Source organism: Miscanthus floridulus, chromosome 1 (assembly GCF_019320115.1).
Source record: "Miscanthus floridulus cultivar M001 chromosome 1, ASM1932011v1, whole genome shotgun sequence".
NCBI classification, from domain to species: domain Eukaryota; kingdom Viridiplantae; phylum Streptophyta; class Magnoliopsida; order Poales; family Poaceae; genus Miscanthus; species Miscanthus floridulus.
The window spans coordinates 119,251,719-119,268,895 of record NC_089580.1 but is presented as its reverse complement, the minus strand read 5'-3'; the positions used below and the strand labels follow the sequence as shown (position 1 = coordinate 119,268,895).

General features: G+C 48.7%; 2 protein-coding genes and 1 pseudogene across 3 annotated transcripts; all 3 read left to right on the top strand.

Annotated features, from left to right (window-relative positions):
• Positions 1 to 1,252: 1,252 nt before the first annotated feature.
• On the top strand, positions 1,253 to 11,090 carry LOC136491891 (4-coumarate--CoA ligase-like 3). Of its 2 annotated transcripts, XM_066488098.1 has the most exons (6): positions 1,253 to 2,340; positions 6,650 to 6,839; positions 7,348 to 7,484; positions 9,535 to 9,602; positions 9,695 to 9,797; positions 10,702 to 11,090. In XM_066488098.1, exons 1-6 carry the CDS (start codon positions 1,285 to 1,287, stop codon positions 10,867 to 10,869), a joined length of 1,722 nt encoding a protein of 573 aa, XP_066344195.1. In that variant the 5' UTR covers positions 1,253 to 1,284; the 3' UTR covers positions 10,870 to 11,090. The 2 variants fall into 2 exon arrangements, with proteins under 2 accessions (XP_066344195.1, XP_066344201.1); XM_066488104.1 differs by lacking the exons at positions 9,535 to 9,602; positions 9,695 to 9,797; positions 10,702 to 11,090 and adding an exon at positions 9,496 to 9,530.
• Positions 7,782 to 9,301, top strand: LOC136510534 (transcription factor MYC2-like; annotated as a pseudogene).
• A 2,283-nt stretch (positions 11,091 to 13,373) lies between the features above and the next one.
• LOC136491881 (choline-phosphate cytidylyltransferase 2-like) lies at positions 13,374 to 16,554 on the top strand. Its single transcript, XM_066488092.1, has 8 exons — positions 13,374 to 13,723; positions 14,160 to 14,273; positions 15,195 to 15,290; positions 15,382 to 15,424; positions 15,508 to 15,663; positions 15,755 to 15,823; positions 15,935 to 16,045; positions 16,189 to 16,554. The coding sequence occupies exons 1-8, from the start codon at positions 13,518 to 13,520 to the stop codon at positions 16,282 to 16,284; spliced, it is 891 nt and encodes a 296-aa protein (XP_066344189.1). The 5' UTR covers positions 13,374 to 13,517; the 3' UTR covers positions 16,285 to 16,554.
• Positions 16,555 to 17,177: the final 623 nt, after the last annotated feature.

Below are 17,177 nucleotides of genomic sequence, written 5' to 3'. Positions count from 1 at the left end.
ATGTGGCGAGTGGCGTGGGATAACAGGGCTGATAACAGGGCTTCCCTTATTCTTCTTCGGTGAAAGTGGCGTAGGCTAGTGGTTATAAGAGCTTCGGTACTGTAGAGAACATTCTATGATTTAATGACGTTGTGCTTTTAGAGGCAGACGATGTTTCCATCAACAGTGAGACACCTGTGTGTCCAAGTTGTACTGTGTAATGAAAAAAAGAAAGGATTTGTCTAGGTGACATTCAGTTGTTTTCGTCCCTCCTGTCAACTGAATTTTTTCCATGTACTTGCAGTGTCTTCTAGCTATATTTACATTGTCTTATTACTAGATTTGCAATAATTTCTTCGGTGTAATTTATTGAACACGGGTGTAATTTGGAGATAATACAAATATATGCCAAATTTTTCAGAAATACTTTCAATTTTTTTTATAAATTGCAGATACCAGAGAAATATATTTCAATTTTTTCATAAATTTCAAAACATTTTTTCCCAAATTGTGGTGGGACCCACCTCCCAACCTTATCCCTTTCTTTCGTCGCATGCGCACTTTCCTTCCCTTCTCTTCTGTCGAATGCGCACGCAAACAGAGTCCGGAGAAGAAGCAGCAACGGTGATCCCGCCTGGGGGCGGCCCTCCTCGTCGGCCTCCTCGTAGCCGACCGTTGGCCCTCCTTGTCGCCGGCCACCGGCCCCGCGCCGCGCCCGCCGGGCCGCGCGCCTGCCATGGCCGGGGCCACGAGCTCTGAGGCTGGCCGCACTTGCTGCCTCGCCGGCCCTCGCTTACTGCGCGTGCCTCGCCTGTTCGTCGGCCGCGCCCCCTGCTAGCCGTCCGTGTAAGATCAGGCCCAAAAATCAGTTGATTAGAGAGGCCAAATCAATCTGTTGAGGTTTAGCAATTCTGAAAAGAAATTATTTTCCTTTTCGGACCAACAACTCATGCTAGAGCAACGTGTTGAATGAACAACACGTGAAGCAGATCATGTGTTGGCAGATCAGCCCATCATGTGGTGCTGGTGCTGGTTTCTCTTTTCGGACGCCGCGGCTGGCTGGCTGGCAACCTGGCATTACAAATCTGTTGCATGAAGCAAACGATTGCTCGCAGTCGCAGCTTGCTTCCCGAAGCTTGACGCCGTCGCCTTGATCCACTGGAGGTGGAGGGTGGCATCGCATCGCATCGCAGCCGCCGAATCGCATCTACTCCAGTATTTATACTCGTCCGGCCAGAGCCAGTGTAGTAAAGAGTCCAAGAGTGACACGAGAAGACCAGGGGAGCCACAAAATCTGCAGTGACAATGCAGGACGCCGTGGCGGTCCCCGGACCCGCCAATGCCGCCGCCACCTTCTACTGCGCCGCCACCGGCGTGTACGCCAGCACGCACCCTCCGGTGGCTCTCCCCTCCGACCCCTCCCTCTCCCTCGTCCAGCACATCTTCGCCCGCCTGCCCGCCGCCCGCCCCGACGCCCCGGCCCTCCTCGACGCCGCCACCGCCGAGGCCCTCTCCCGCGCCGACCTCCGCCGCCTCGTCTCCGCCCTCGCGGCGGGTCTCCGCCGCCGCCGGGGCCTCCGCGGGGGCGATGTCGTGCTCCTCGCCCTGCCCAACTCCATCGCCTTCCCCGTCGCGTTCCTCGCCGTCCTCGCCGCCGGGTCCGTCGCCACCACCATGAGCCCGTCCAGTGCCCCCGCCGAGATCATCGCCAGGGTTCGGGACACCAGCCCCGCCCTCGTGTTCGCTACGCCCGACAACGTCGGGAAGCTCCCGTCGTTGCGCGTCCCGGTCGTCCTCGTCCCCGATGCCTTCCACCTCGCGGACGACGGCGCCCCCGAGTTCGCGCCCTTCCGCGAGTTGCTGCTGTTCGATTCCGAGCCACTGCCGGCCCCTCCGGTGGGCCAGGACGACGCGGCCGCCATCCTCTACTCGTCGGGGACGGGCGGCCGGAGCAAGGGCGTCGTGCTCACGCACCGCAACCTCATCGCCACGGTCGAGCTCTTCGTGCGCTTCGAGGCCTCGCAGTACGCCACACCTGCTTGTGACAATGTCTACCTGGCGGCGCTGCCCATGTTCCACGTCTACGGACTCTCGCTCTTCGCCGTGGGCCTGCTCTCGCTCGGTTCCACGGTGGTCGTCATGAAGAGGTTCGACGCGGCCGACGCCGTTAAGGCCATCCACAGATTCAAGGTCACGCACTTCCCGGTCGTTCCGCCCATCATGGCGGCGCTGGTGCACGCCACCAAGCCAGCGGCAATGCCGTTGGAATCCTTAGTGCAGGTGTCCACCGGTGCAGCGCCGTCCAGTGGCGGGCTCATCGACGACTTTGTCAAGGCTTTCCCCCACGTCGATTTCATTCAGGTGCCTGCCTAGTGCCTACCCCACCCACAGTCATTTCATTTGTTTGTTTTTGTTCGGCCCTACCTTGCCCAAGTTGGTTATGCTTATGCTTGATGGGGACGACTCTGCTTTGGTACTGGAGTACGGAACAGAGGTGTGCACAAATCTGGGAATCAATTTTTATATAGGAGAAAAAATTTCATCTACTCAAATATATGCCCTGCTCTGAAATCTGAATAGTCTTCTAATAGGAGAAAACATGTTCAGTTAACCATGCAATATTTTAATAGTGGCAGATAGGTGAAGACAAGTGTCGACTAGCTGAAGACAAGTGTGTATATTCGACACAGGTGTTACATGCTCATGAGTGCGGGTGTCGGAGTCAGTGGTGCAAGTGTCGGCATGCAAACCGTACCCAAACGTAAAATAGGTCATTCACAATGTTTTGTCTACCCAAAACAACGCTCCAACAGAAGACCCAAACACCTCACCCATTTTGCATACGAGGCTTGCCGAAACGCAAATTTGCGTCGTCGAGAGAGACCGACGCAAATTTCTGGCGTCGTAGTGGTGGGCCCGTAGGAGCGGGGCGCAGCTAGGCGGACCGCTGCGGCGAGGTCCGCCTCGAGGCGCGGCCAGCGGGTACCGCGTCGAGGCGGGGAGCAGGGCGCGACCGTCGGGGAGCGGGGATCCAGGGTCCTCGCCCGCGACCGCGGGATCCGGGAGGGAGGGGTGCCGCCGCCGGCCGGATCTGGGAGGGAGGGGAGAGAGGGACGGGCGGTGCCGGGGTAAAGAGGGAGAGAGGGACAGGAACGGGCGGCGAGGAGCCGGCGCGGCGAGGTCCGCCTCGAGGCGCGGCCGGCGGGTACTGCGGCGAGGCGGGGAGCGGGGCGTGGCCGGCGGGGATCTGGGGTCCTCATCGCCCGCGACCGCCGGATCCGGGAGGGAGGGGAGGGAGGGGTGCCACCGCCGGCCGGATCCGAGAGGGAGGGGCACCGTGCTCAACAAGGGAGGGTAGAGAGGGACGGGCGGCGCCGGGGTAGAGAGGGAGAGAGGAACGGGAACGGGCGGCGCGGGGGAGAGAGATTGAGGGAAGAGGGACGGGCTTTTTGGGTAGGCTGTTGGAGAATGCGAGTTTTGGGTGCGTGACCCTTTTGCTGTGCGTGACCCAAACTATGGAATAGGTCTCCAATTTGGGTCTGTGCTGTTGGAGATAGCCTTAGGTATCCGTGTAGTAGGTGCCCGTTTACGGTGTTTGTGGCTGCGTTTGGTTTGGCTTGTATAAAATGTTTGTGCTGTCAAAAAACAGAATGTCAAGCAAACAGTTGTTTTCGCGGAGTACAATTTTCATATCACCTTGGATCTTGTTTTTGGCTTTTAGCTTTCTACTTTTCCAAATGAGTAGAAATAGAGAGATGTTTTACAAATGTTTCAAGGGAGATAAAAGAGAGATGGTAGGTTTCATAATTGTTGTAACCAAACAGCTTGCAATTTTTTCACAACACATAGCACATTATAGTTTTTTTCACAGCAGAACCAAACAGACCCTGACTTAGCAAGTTCTTTGTGGACAATGTCAATCGCCACTAGGAATCTGATGTGGGTGTAGGTTGTCTGATTCGGCAAAAGAAAAAAAAAAGTGGATACGAATGTCTAGGTAACACTATGCCTTGTTTGGTTCTCCTAAAAACTGTGAGAATGAAAATGAGATGCAAACAAGTGGATTTTAGGGGGGGGATCCAACTACCAAATTACGAGAATCTAACTATCCACCTCCACCCTACTACTTATAATCATTGTTTAGAATTCAGGGATTTAAACATATCTCACTTTTAAATCTAGAATCTAGATTCTACAATCACTATTCGCATAATCACTATTTGCATAATCCTATACCAAACACACTCTCAAAATGATCATGTGCCTTGTTCAGAATTTTAAAGATAACCTTCCTATTTGGGCATGCCTGAGGACGTGCTAAAATATGGAAACCGACGCGGGTTGGCGGGTGTAAGGTGTTTGACTCACATGTCCTTATGCATAATGGCAAACGCCACTTGGAAATCGACACTTGTGTATGGTGCCTGGTTTGACTAAAACAAGGAGACTAGTATATGGGTAACACTAATGGACACTCAAAATATGATTCCATGCCTTGTTTAGAATTTTTAAGTTGACCTTCCTAGTTGAACATACCTGATGCCCAGATCACCTGTCACCTCACTAGGAAAAAGGTTTTTGGGGACATGGCAAATATTTAGTCTGGCACTGGTTCGATTCAGCAAGTTTAGTTTTGCACAATGCCAAATGCCACTCAACTGGTGTAGGTTCTCTGATTTGGCTAGCCAAAAAGAAAAAAAAAACTAGGACACAAGTATCCAGGTAACACTAATACACATAGGGATGGGAATGGACCAGGTCAACCCACTAGATAGTTGACCCGATCTACCAAAGCAAGGTCAATAGACGACAGGGATCAGTCTCAAAGTCTAAAATGGGTCAATAGGGTAAGATGGGTAGATCCAATCGCCACACTCAATAATACAATCCATTTTTTTAAAAAAAATTGTTGATCCTTCATTTTTCCAAACAAGCATGATTGGTCATAACTTTTAAGCAAGTCTGTACATGGAGGTAGATCGAGGAATATCATATTTTGAAAGTGAAAACAGATAAAATAAAAATCATCATTCACTTGCAAACTTATTTAATTTGATGCATTGCTAACAGCCTTACTGTGTTATCATGATACTTTTTAATCTTTTATCTCATCTTTTTTAGAGGCATTGATAATATTCATGGCTTATGATAGCAGTTATTTGGACCAACCCATGCTACTAGTAGACTAGCGAGGCCATAGGCCTTTAGGTAAAATATATTGACCCATGAACCCCAAAAATTGTCCTTGAGGCCATGGGGCCAGGTCGGTCCATTCCAGTCATGAATATAGGGCTTCAATTTTGGTATTACAATTTTTTCGCTCACCCTCGAAATTACCGAATTTCACGAAATTCAACCAAAATTTTTTTAGAGACTTAAACATAAAGTATGATTTTTCTAAACTTTTTAGTTCTAAACAAAATACTCACATGATTTATGACTACACATCTATTAAGTAGAAGAATATGCAACATAAATATTACAAAATATGAGTCTAGAATTATATAAAACACATGTTTAGTGTAATACAAAATTTCAAGTTTTTCTTTTGGACACCCCCGAAATTAACGAAATTCGGGAAATTTTGAACCCTGCAAGAATACACACAAATATGGGCAACTTGACCTTCCCAATTGACCATCAGTCTGTCACGGTCACGTGGTGATGTCTACCATTGAGTCTAGCAATGCGCTTTACAAAGATTTTACTCTTTCTACTAGCAAAGGGAAAAGATTTTACCTTTTTCTTGAAGAAAAATCCAAGAACAACAAAGATTTACAGCAAATCCAAGCATGTGGAGACTCCCTAGATCGCCTACTTCTTGGTGCCCCTTTATCGGGGAAGTATGAATCTTACAGCCACTAGGCCTGCAAGCCGTGATGCCAGATTCCAATAGCAAACTTGCTACTTGGTTTCAGAGTAGGAAACAGGTTGATAAGTCAGGGTGCAATGGTTTTGATTGCCTTTTGCTCCTAGTGATTTGGTTACATTGGAAGGAAAGGAACTGGCAAGTCTTTGAGGGGTTCAGTGTTGAACTATCACTTTGGTACTGAAGATCAATGATGAGGCCAGATTGTGGTTCAAGTAGGATACAACAGGTTGAGGTTGCTTGTTGCTCTAGCTGGTTTCAATGTGTAATCTAGATACTAGCCGTAGTCCGTAGGTTGTTTTTCGATTTCTTAAGTATAATAAACCTCACTGTCTTCACGCTACTGAGCTGCGCATGTGGTCGCTTTCCTTTCTTTTTAATGAAATACATGCTCAAGTTCATTCGTCAAAAAAAAAGAATTAGCTTAATTTATAATCTTTTACACGATGCTAGTACTTACTGAAATTTGTACCGACAATCTGGCATAAAAGCTTCAAGACACTAATTGCATCTTGACATGTCGCTATCTTTCAGTGGTGCTCATGTGTTGAAGAACTGAAATGGCAGGCTGGAATCTGTACATACAAAACTGTTGGGGCAATGGTTCTTTTTCAACTTTGTTGCTGTCCTAGGAGATTCTCTTGGCTATGGTGCTTGTGATGCTGCTGAGTCACAGCAGCAATTTTGCTCTTTCTGCAGAACTTCATTAAATGCTTTATAAAGACTGCTTGTTTTATTAGAAAATAGAGAAACCTCATACTGAAAACATACTAACTGTCATGCGATGTAATGTGTTCACAGGGTTATGGCATGACAGAATCTGCTGCTGTAGGAACTCGTGGCTTCAATACTTCAAAGCAGAAGAAGTATGCTTCGGTAGGACTCCTGGCTCCAAATATGCATGCAAGAATTGTTCATGTGGAAACTGGTTGCTGCCTGCCTCCAGGCTCTTGTGGGGAGCTCTGGCTCCATGGTCCAGCTATAATGAAAGGTACAGTCTCATGAGTTTAACTGTGCTACTCTGTCACCTGATTACAGTTTGGACCTTTTCCTTTCCCTATAATACAAAGAAAGCAGCTCTCCTACGTGTTCAAGAAAAAAAAAAGTAGTACTCCCTCCATTTCAAACTGTAAGTCATTCTGGCTTTTCTAAATACATAGCTTTTACTGTGTATCCAGACATAATGTATATCTAGGTGCGTAGCAAAAACTATATACTTAGAAAAGTCAGGATGACTTACAATTTGGAAAGGAGGAAGTGCCATTTTGCATACACTCTGTTAAACTGATGTTTAATTGTCAGATAGCATTCAGATGCTTAGAATTCATTCAAAGATAACGGTAGGAATATTGCTAATTTGCTATAAAACTAACTGGCCTGATTGTGTTATTTCTGCTATGAGCTGGTGACTTTTTCTCGAATACGTAGGAGAGCTGGTGACTGAAATCCTAATAAGACTTCACATATGTGCTTGGATTCTGAAGAACGTTCCTTCACAGGTTACTTGAATCATGAGACTTCATGTGCAATAAATGATGGCTGGCTGCGAACTGGTGACATTGCTTACTTCGATTTCGATGGGTACTTGTACATAGTGGGCCGCTTGAAAGAGGTGATCAAGTACAAAGGATTTCAGGTATGCAGGCTTGCTTTAGCAGGCCCAGCTAAAGTGCACTATTTTCTCCATTTTTATTAGGGGAAATTGGCTGACGGACACCCACAGTGGTGGTCGTTTGCTGGCAGACACCCAAAGTAGAGCTATATGCTAGAAGACACTTTGGTTTGTTGTAATTATGCCAGAGGACATCGCGGACCAGTTTCCACCGGTTGAGGAGAGAAAAAAATTCAGTTTGGACATCCGGTGCCCCTGAGCCACGTTTGGGTCTGGTTGGACCAGTTAATAACCGACCCGAGACTGGTCTGGTTAACCGGCTCGTCTTCATGGCCTCCGCCGACCAGTGCAAGCAGAGGCCGCTCACGCCTGCCGCCCAGGCCGAGCAGGAGCACCGCAAGCGCGTGCTCCGCAAGCTCAACTCCCTCATCTCCGGCGCCGCGGCCGCGCCCGAGGAGGAGGGCACCGACACTGAGTGGTTCTTCCTCGTCTCCATGATGCAGTCGTTTCTCAACGGGACGGGACTCCCCGGGCAGGCGCTCTTCGCCGGCCAGCCCACCTGGATCGCCTCTGGCCTCTCCTCCACGCCGTGCGAGCGCGCGCGCCAGGCCTACAACTTCGGCCTCTACACCATGGTTTGTTTCCCCGTCGGCACCGGGGTGCTCGAGCTCCGCTCCACCGACGTCGTGTTCCAGACCGCTGAGAGCATAGCGAAGATCCGCTCGCTCTTCGGGGGCGGAGCAGGGAGTGGCTCGTGGCCGCCCGTGCAGCCTCAGGCGCCGTCGCAGCAGCAGCCCGCGGCCGGAGTCGACCAGGCGGAGACGGACCCCTCCGTGCTATGGCTCACCGACACGCCGGTCATGGACATCAAGGATTCCTTGTCGCACCCATCGGCCGAGATCTCCGTCTCCAAGCCGCCGCCGCCGCCTCCGCCACAAATCCATTTTGAGAACGCGAGCACGCCCTAGTCCATCCGTGCACGCGCCGCCACCCCCGCCGGCGCCGGCCGCTGCACCGCAGCGGCAGCACTAGCACCGGAATCAGGCTCACCAGGGCCCGTTCCGCCGGGAGCTCAATTTCTCCGACTTTGCGTCCAACCCTTCTTCCTTGGCGGCGACCTCCCGGCCGAGCAACATCAACCACCACCCGGCGGCGACGGCGAACGAGGGCATGCTGTCCTTCTCGTCGGCGCCCACTACGCGGCCGTCGACGGGCACGGGCGCGCCGGCCAAGTCGGAGTCCGACCACTCGGACCTGGACGCGTCTGTGCGCGAGGTGGAGAGCAGCCGCGTCGTGGCGCGCCACCGGAGGCAGAGAAGCGGCCGCGAAAGCGCAGGCGGAAGCCGGCGAACGGGCGCGAGGAGCGGCTGAACCACGTGGAGGCGGAGCGGCAGCGGCGAGAGAAGCTGAACCAGCGCTTCTACGCGCTGCGCGCCGTGGTGCCCAACGTGTCCAAGATGGACAAGGCGTCGTTGCTCGGCGACGCCATCTCCTACATCAACGAGCTCCGCGGCAAGCTGACGTCGCTGGAGTCCGATAAGGAGACGCTGCAGGCCCAGGTCGAGGCGCTCAAGAAGGAGCGCGACGCGCGGCCACCCCCGCACGCCGCTGGGCTCGGCGGACACGACGGCGGGCCACGCTGCCACACGGTGGAGATCGACGCCAAGATCCTGGGTCTGGAGGCCATGATCCGCGTGCAGTGCCACAAGCGCAACCACCCGTCGGCGCGGCTGATGACGGCGCTCCGCGAGCTGGACCTGGACGTCTACCAGGCTCGGGTCGGTATTAGCTGGTCCAACCAGACCCAAACGTGGCTCAGGAGCACCGGATGTCCAAACTGATTTTTTCTCTCTCCTCAACCGGTCGAAACCGACCCACGGTGTCCTATGGCATAATTACAACAAACCAGAGTGTCTTCTAGTATACAGCTCCACTTTGGGTATCCGCCAGCAAACGACCACCACTGTGGGTGTCCGTCAGCCAATTTCCCCTTTTTATTATTGTATATATTGCGTGAGAAAAAGCTTTGTTCTAGTAACAAACTGTTTTTCCATTTTTTTTTTCTGACTGTCAGATAGCTCCAGCTGACTTGGAAGCAATTTTGATCGAACATCCTGGAATTGTTGATGTGGCTGTGACATCGTGAGTTTTAACGTAGCTAGTTCCTGATGTGTACTTCATATTTTGCCCTGTGCTTTAGCCTAGTCCTTAGAATCTTATGGTTCGACTGATAGTACTGAGGATGAAGAAGCTGGAGAGATACCAGTTGCCTTCGTGGTGAGGAAATCTGGAAGTGGCCTTTCATGCACGCAAGTGATGGAGTATGTGGCCAAGCAGGTAAGGAAAATACTAAACACCCTGTTCTTTCTGCTTCAACTTGCCATGTTGTCGCAGTATACATAACACGTCCCTTTCCTAGCTATCAAATTTTGGGCAAGCAGTGTAATAAATCTAAGTACATACAGATACGTGTTGCTTTGACCCAAAAAGGACTAGTAACTAAAATGAGGCAAGTATATTAGCAAGTTTGAAGATTGAGGTTGGGTGGTGGTTTGTGGTTGCTGTGCATGCTCCCCACCTGTACACCAGTGCTGTCTCTGTTCTTTCTAGAGACTGCCACGGGCATGCATCATGCATGCGCTGCGCTCTCGATCACTCTCAGGGTAGCAGCACCATCTGTAGGGATGGCAATGTGTAACTAACTGGTACCGCGAGTGAGTCAGATGGTTTGGCATTGGCACCCCCATATCTTCGTTTCCCTGATAGAATCGATCCTGGGGTAGCTTTCTTATATTCCAAAGAATTGTGCAATTTTTTTTTTGAAACATAAGGAATTGTGCAATTTACACGTCAGCTAGTGCTAACACATCAGGCTGGCATGCACTCGTCCCATTGTTGACTCGATCGTTTCCTTCAAGAATAACAATGATATACTCTGGCTGCGCAAAGCTCAGTGGTGGGCGAGAAAAAAAAACCCCCTTGAGATCTTTTCAGAGAGAGTGTGAGAGAGTTGCAGAGAAAAACTAGCTAGCGTCAAACAATCTGTCTGTTCCTGACTTTGTCAAGTAAGGTCACCATGAATGTATTTGATATACTGTAATGTAAACCTGTAGTCTGTAGTTGATTGTGTCACGTTATTCTCAGTCAGATACATCCTGATACCTAGACTGATGGGATTGGAATCGAATCACTGGCATGAAGTAGAGCTTTTTTTTTCCTACTCAAGTTGGTGATGGTGTAGGTGTCCCCCTATAAGAAGGTGCGGAAGGTGGTGTTCGTGGAGTCGATCCCCAAGTCGCCGGCTGGAAAGGTTCTCAGGAGGCTTCTCAAGGACTCTCTTGCAGCTAGCACTGTTGCTGGTCCAACAAGTTATTCCGAGTCCAATTCCATGCGCCATTCGAGGCTGTAATGTAACTGCAGGCCAGCCAAGCAGGATCTCGGTCAGGCTGCGCCAGCGATTTCCAGCTTTATTTTAAGCTGCCGTGGCCTGAATAGAATAGGTCTTCTGGATCACGGTTAGGTGCTTAGGGCACCCATATAGATGAACAATGACCTTTTGGATTAGTTTGCTTGTTATTAAGCTATAAATTCTAAGTGGGTGAGGAAGATGTTTTATCTTCTTCTTTTCTCTTTGTTCCTTCCGTTCAAGAATACCAAGCAAAGGTCAAATTTTCCTGCAATCTGAAACGAAGGTAGCCAAATTACATTTCATATTTCGTTCAAAAAAAAATTACAGTTCATATTTCAAAAAACGGTTTCACGCTATGTTGGTCCTATATATGGCTTTATCTTTGACATTTCCGGAGAACTACAGTGGTTAAATCCTAACTGAGTAACTGTATATATTGCCTTCAAAATAAAATATTCCTTGCGCATACGTCGTCTACGAGGAATGGAATGTTTCCTGGGCCTTGTTTAGATCACCTCCAAATTTTAAGTTTTTTCACTCTTTCTCCATCACATCAATTTTTAGCCGCTTGTATGGAACATTAAATGTAGGTAAAAAAATAACTAATTGCACAGTTTAGTTGAAAATCACGAGATGAATCTTTTGAGCTTAGTTGGTCTACGATTGGATAATATTTACCAAATAAGACGAAAGCGCTACTATTCATCGAGTTGCAATTTTTTGCAATCTAAACATGGCCTGGGTTAATTCGTTGGTGCAAGACACGCATGATAAGATATTCTCGAGGTGACGTGGTAGTAGCGTGGAAGCAGTGAAAACCTGAAGGAATATGCGCTCGATGATCAGGAATGTGCTGTGCTGCCGCTGGAACTGGAACTGCAAGAAGCCGGACGAGCAGAGGCGGCAGGTGTTGGTTGGTCGCTGGGACGCTGGCTTTGCTATCTGATCTGACGACGACCCCTTTAGTCTTGGGTTCCGTTCGCTGGTCTAAAATTTGATCGAAACTAGCTAAAAAATACTGTTCTGGTTGAATTATTGTGAGAGAAAAATACAGTCCTGGCTAAAAAGAAGAAGTCGAATATGGAGTAAGTCGAACAAAACCTTTGTATGATACTCCTATGTAGTCGTAATTTTATTTGGCGGGCAGGGATGCTGGGCACGCACTAGCCATTAGTAAGACGGACAAATCAACCAGCCGACCTGCCCGTGCGGGGAAGGAATGAGCATCAGCAGGAGAAGGCAGCTCACCTAACCCCGACCAACGCGTTTTTATTTATTTCTTTATTTATTTACAGAGGAGCATATGACATTCAGATTTTAAAAGGTGATATACTGTATAAATTTCGATTTTTCCAGTTTATGTGGCTTATAAAATGAAACACACAATTAGTTATAAAAAAACTTGATCTTTGAAGGTAAGACCTCTCCGAGACATTACTAATAGAAGAAAGATAGAATATATTTTTTCCACGGGGTCGAGAAAAGGCCACTAACCTTGTCTATTTAGCACGTGCCACTAACGGTAATAGCACATAAGCAGTCAATATCATATTGCAACCGGTAGCGAATCTCGTATTTTACTAAAAATAGTACATGGAGTAGTATTTTTTTTATGCGGACCTGTAGGTTGCACTTGTGTTTTACTATCACTGCACTAGTTTACGATGTTCTCATAATTTAGTTATATAAAAGTTATTGTAGTGAACTAGGGTCATGGGTATGCTTGACGCCCATGCATGCTTAAATGTGTGCATATTAATATCTGAAAAAAAATAAACGGGGTTTCAAATGTCCAAGATTTTGAAGTGAATGGGGTAAACATGGTCTCGATCGACATTACCATGGGCTAACAAAGAACATGAATATATGAAAGGGTGCGCGACAAAAACTCAAATTCTGAGGGCACGTGTTCTTTTTATGTGTCCTTGTGCATGCTCGGCACTACCTATTTTCTATCACATATGTTTTTTTTTTCGTTAACATGGCGAAAAGATAAAAGAGAGTTTAATTAGGTCTATAATTGAGCACTGGTGGGTAGTAGAAGTATTAGGTCTATAATTGAGGTGGGATCATGTTACGCACGGCGGCACGGGTAGCGCTCTTCTTGAGCGGCGCACGTGCTGACGTGCCGTTGGTGGAGCCCAGGAGACACGTTAAGTTGTGCGATGCTGCCACGCGACAGAAGCAGCCATGGCTGCTACGTGCTCTCGCGGGTGCGTGGTACGTGTCGGCATCCCCCTTGTGCTTCAGCGGGATCGGCCGGGATGCCCAGCCTGTCCTCGGCGATTACACACACCTTGTGCTCCAGGCGTGCACACACACCGTTTTGGTTGGTCGGGCGGCCCGCCGGGCCGGACTTGCTAGTACAGTACGTGTGGACTCGGCGGTCAGGTCAGCCTCAACCTGATACGGCGGGCACCGAAACCATACGCGTACCGGTACCACTGGGCTGCTGCGCTGGGATGCCTTTTTATTGGCGCGCCTGCACGCGGCCTCGCCCTCCCTTCCCCAGCAGGGAGGGAAGGCCGGAAGGGGGGCCGAACCGAGCACGAGCAGTTGGTCTTGGACCAGCCAGCTATCCACCCCCTTAGCCTGCGGAACTCGTTACCGTCCGTCGCCGAGCAGCGAGAGAGAGGGGGGAGGGAGAGATGGCGCGCGTCTCCAATGCCAAGAAGCGGCAGGGCGCCAAGCTCGCTGCCTCCGCGGGCCTCAGCGGCGGCACCGACACCAGCACCGGCACCGCTGCCACCAAGAGGAAGGCCGAGGACGACCGCCCCGTGCGCGTCTACGCCGACGGCATCTTCGATCTCTTCCACTTCGGCCACGCCCGCGCCCTCGAGCAGGCCAAGATGCTGTACGCTCCCTTCTCTTCTCCTCCTCCTCCCTTTCTTCATCGGCAGATCGATCGCCCCCAATGGCACAGCGATCGGTGTCTACATAGTAGTAGATCCATCCATACCGATGCCTCGGGGACTCAGATCAGATTGGACCTGGACGCCGCCGCCGCGGTGCGCTTGCCGCTCCCTTTCTCCTGTTTGTTTCTCCTACTGCTCGCCATGCGCGTGCCCGATAAACCCACTCCGCCGCTCCGCCGGAGTGGACATCTCAATTCTCAACCTCCTCCATCACCTCACCACCTGGCTGGATCTGGATTCCAATTCTGGGCGCACTTGATTCTATGCGTGCCATCCACTCCTACGCGTTTCACTTGATTAATTTCGGTAACGCCCGCCTGCATGTATTTTCTAGTGCTAATCCTGACGTGTTGTTTTGCGACACCTCGCTCGCAGGTTCCCCAACACCTATCTCCTCGTCGGATGCTGCAACGACGAGCTAACCAACCTCTACAAGGGCAAGACCGTCATGACCCAGGAAGAGCGATACGAGTCCCTGCGACACTGCAAGTTAGTACATATACACCACACCCTTTTACAATACAATTACAGTGCTAGCTAATTCAGATTCAGGATAACAAACCTCTCATTTCCTCGCTTATTATTATTCATTATTATGATGGACAGTCCAGTAGGAGTATTACCATGTTCTCTGCAAACGGGTCGTTCCTACCTAGCATGCCCAATTTGTTAGTAGGGACCTACTTGTGTTGTGTCGTGTGATAGTTGTGTGCGCGCGCACGCATTTGTGAGCATTCTGTATTCATCAAATCGTGCCTGCTTTGCTGCCAAAATTGACCAAGATGCATCCTGTTCTACTATCCGTATGTCAAGATCTAACAGCACAACAAGTCTAGTTGTATTTTCCCTTTTTTGCGCCTGAGGCATTTTTTGCTTCACGACTCAGAGGAGACCTCTCCTTTTGCAGCCTAGGTTTCTCATTCTTTTCATATCCTCTAAATTGAGGATACTGTATAATTACGTGCTGTGAATGGAGGTTGACCAAATTATGCTCTCAGCTGGAGCTACTCAATTCTTTTTCATGCTAACATATACCTTCGCTATTTAGTTATTTCAGCCTCTATTCAGCAGACTGGACTGCCAGAGTATCTGCATATGCTAGTTCTGCTCATGCTTTTTTGCGTTGTTTGTTTTGAGTTCGTTTAGTCTTTTGTAATGACTTATATGTTACCATGAAAAAAAAACAGTTGTCCTTAAAAAAGAGGGGTTTGTATTGGCCATAACAAAAACGAAAACCCACTTTATGTTACCATGAAAAAAACATTTGACCTTAAAAAAGAGGGGTTTGTATTGGCCATAATAACAAAAACGAAAATCCCACCCAAAGTGCTGATTTTAAACATTCATGTTTTATATTTTATTAAATTAAATATAGCCGCTCATGTATTTGTCTGCTGACTTCTGCTTTAGGTGGGTCGATGAGGTCATTCCTGATGCACCGTGGGTTCTCACACAGGAGTTTATTGATAAGCATCAGATTGACTATGTTGCTCATGATGCGCTGCCGTACGTGTGACCTGCACAACACCTATTTCAGATGTTCCCTTTTCTTCCTAGTCTGCTCAACTAACTACAATATCTTTCTTTGTAACTGCAGTTACGCTGATACTAGCGGAGCAGCAAATGATGTCTATGAATTTGTAAGTCTTCTTTCGTATAGCTAAGGTTAAAAACATCTTCTGTATGCTTTCCACGCTGAAAGTATTGTTGGGCTATATGTTAGGTTAAAAAGATTGGAAAATTCAAGGAAACAAAAAGGACAGACGGGGTTTCTACTTCAGATCTCATAATGAGGATCTTGAAGGACTATAATCAGTATGTCATGAGGAATTTAGCACGGGGCTACTCGAGGAAGGATCTTGGTGTGAGCTATGTCAAGGTTAGACACTTCCCTGATGGCACATAATGAAGGGATATAATATAATTAGTTTTTGTGGAATAACATATCCTCCTCTTATTCTTTCCATTAGGAGAAACAATTGCAAGTTAATATGAAGATCAATAAACTGCGGGAGACTGTGAAGGCGCATCAGGAAAAGGTAACTGTTGATTTGAGATTCGTCACTTGATCTTTACTTGTCGAGGAACTAGACATACTACTTTCCATCGCATGGAAGACTAAAGTAATCAGTTTTACTTATATCTCGCAGTTACAAACAGTGGCAAAGACTGCTGGTTTGAATCATGAAGAATGGCTTGCTAATGCGGATCGATGGGTTGCTGGTTTCCTGGAGAAGTTTGAGCAACACTGCCACAACATGGTATATTTTTTTAATAAGAATGTAACATTGTGAAGTGTTGCTAAATGTAATTTTAAACTAGTTAGATAAGTAACAGACGATATCAGAATTCAATGTCCATAATATTCAAGGTCAATCTGATACCTTGTAATTACTGTTTTCAGGAAACTGCCATCAAGGATCGGATACAAGAGAAGCTCGGGAGACAGTTGAGCAAAGGAATAATAGCTGGTCTTGTGCAGGAACCGGTGACAGCCTAAAACAGGTGATGCTGTCAGTGAAACGCACGGATGCTTATCAGATCATCCTCCCGAGGTGCTTTTGGTGTGATCAAGATCAAATGGCATGCGATGCTTGTAAGAGTGCAACGCAGTTGCTGAAGCGTTTTAGTTTTGTGGTGCATGTGAAGTCTTCCCGTATACAAATGTCTATAGGAGAGGCGTTTGGTGTTTTTGGGCATCGTGGGTGTGTTTCTTTGTATCTAACGGGTTAGATTAACCTTTTCTTATCGAGATTGATGTTCTTTCGTATATCATATTCCATCCATAATAATATGGTAAAAGGCACAATAGTTTGAAGAAATTCTAGACTTGGTACCTTAATAGTCTATATATATACGATAAGGGCCTGTTTGGTAGAGCTCCGATTTCGACCAAAACAGCTTCAGTTATGGCTTTATTTGTGGAGCAGATTCAGTTATGGAGCTGAATCAGTTTTTAGACTGTTTTGAAATATCCATAATACCTCTTTTCTTTTTCTTTTTTCTTTTTTCTTTTCTTTTCTTTTTCAACGTTATCTGGTCCCCCACACCGTCGTAGCCATACGTAGTCTCACCGCATCCGCATGACCGCATCTCCTTCAACCTTATCTCCTCATCACGTGGCCGCACTCTCCTTCCCAATCTCCATCGCCACCGTCAGGAAGTGCGCCGCGGCTCGACATCCTCTGCCAGTCCACCCCCACGCCCGACGGACACAGCGACCTTGGTGGCTCGCGCCTGGCGGCCCCGCGACCAGCGGCTTTCGAGCGGCGTCTCTCTGTGACACCACGTGGCCCATCCCGGCAGCCCCCGCGACCCCGATGGCCCCAGCGGCTTCCAAGCGGCGCCCCCAACGGCTCCTGAGCGGCGTCCCTCGTCGGCCCCGGCCTCCCC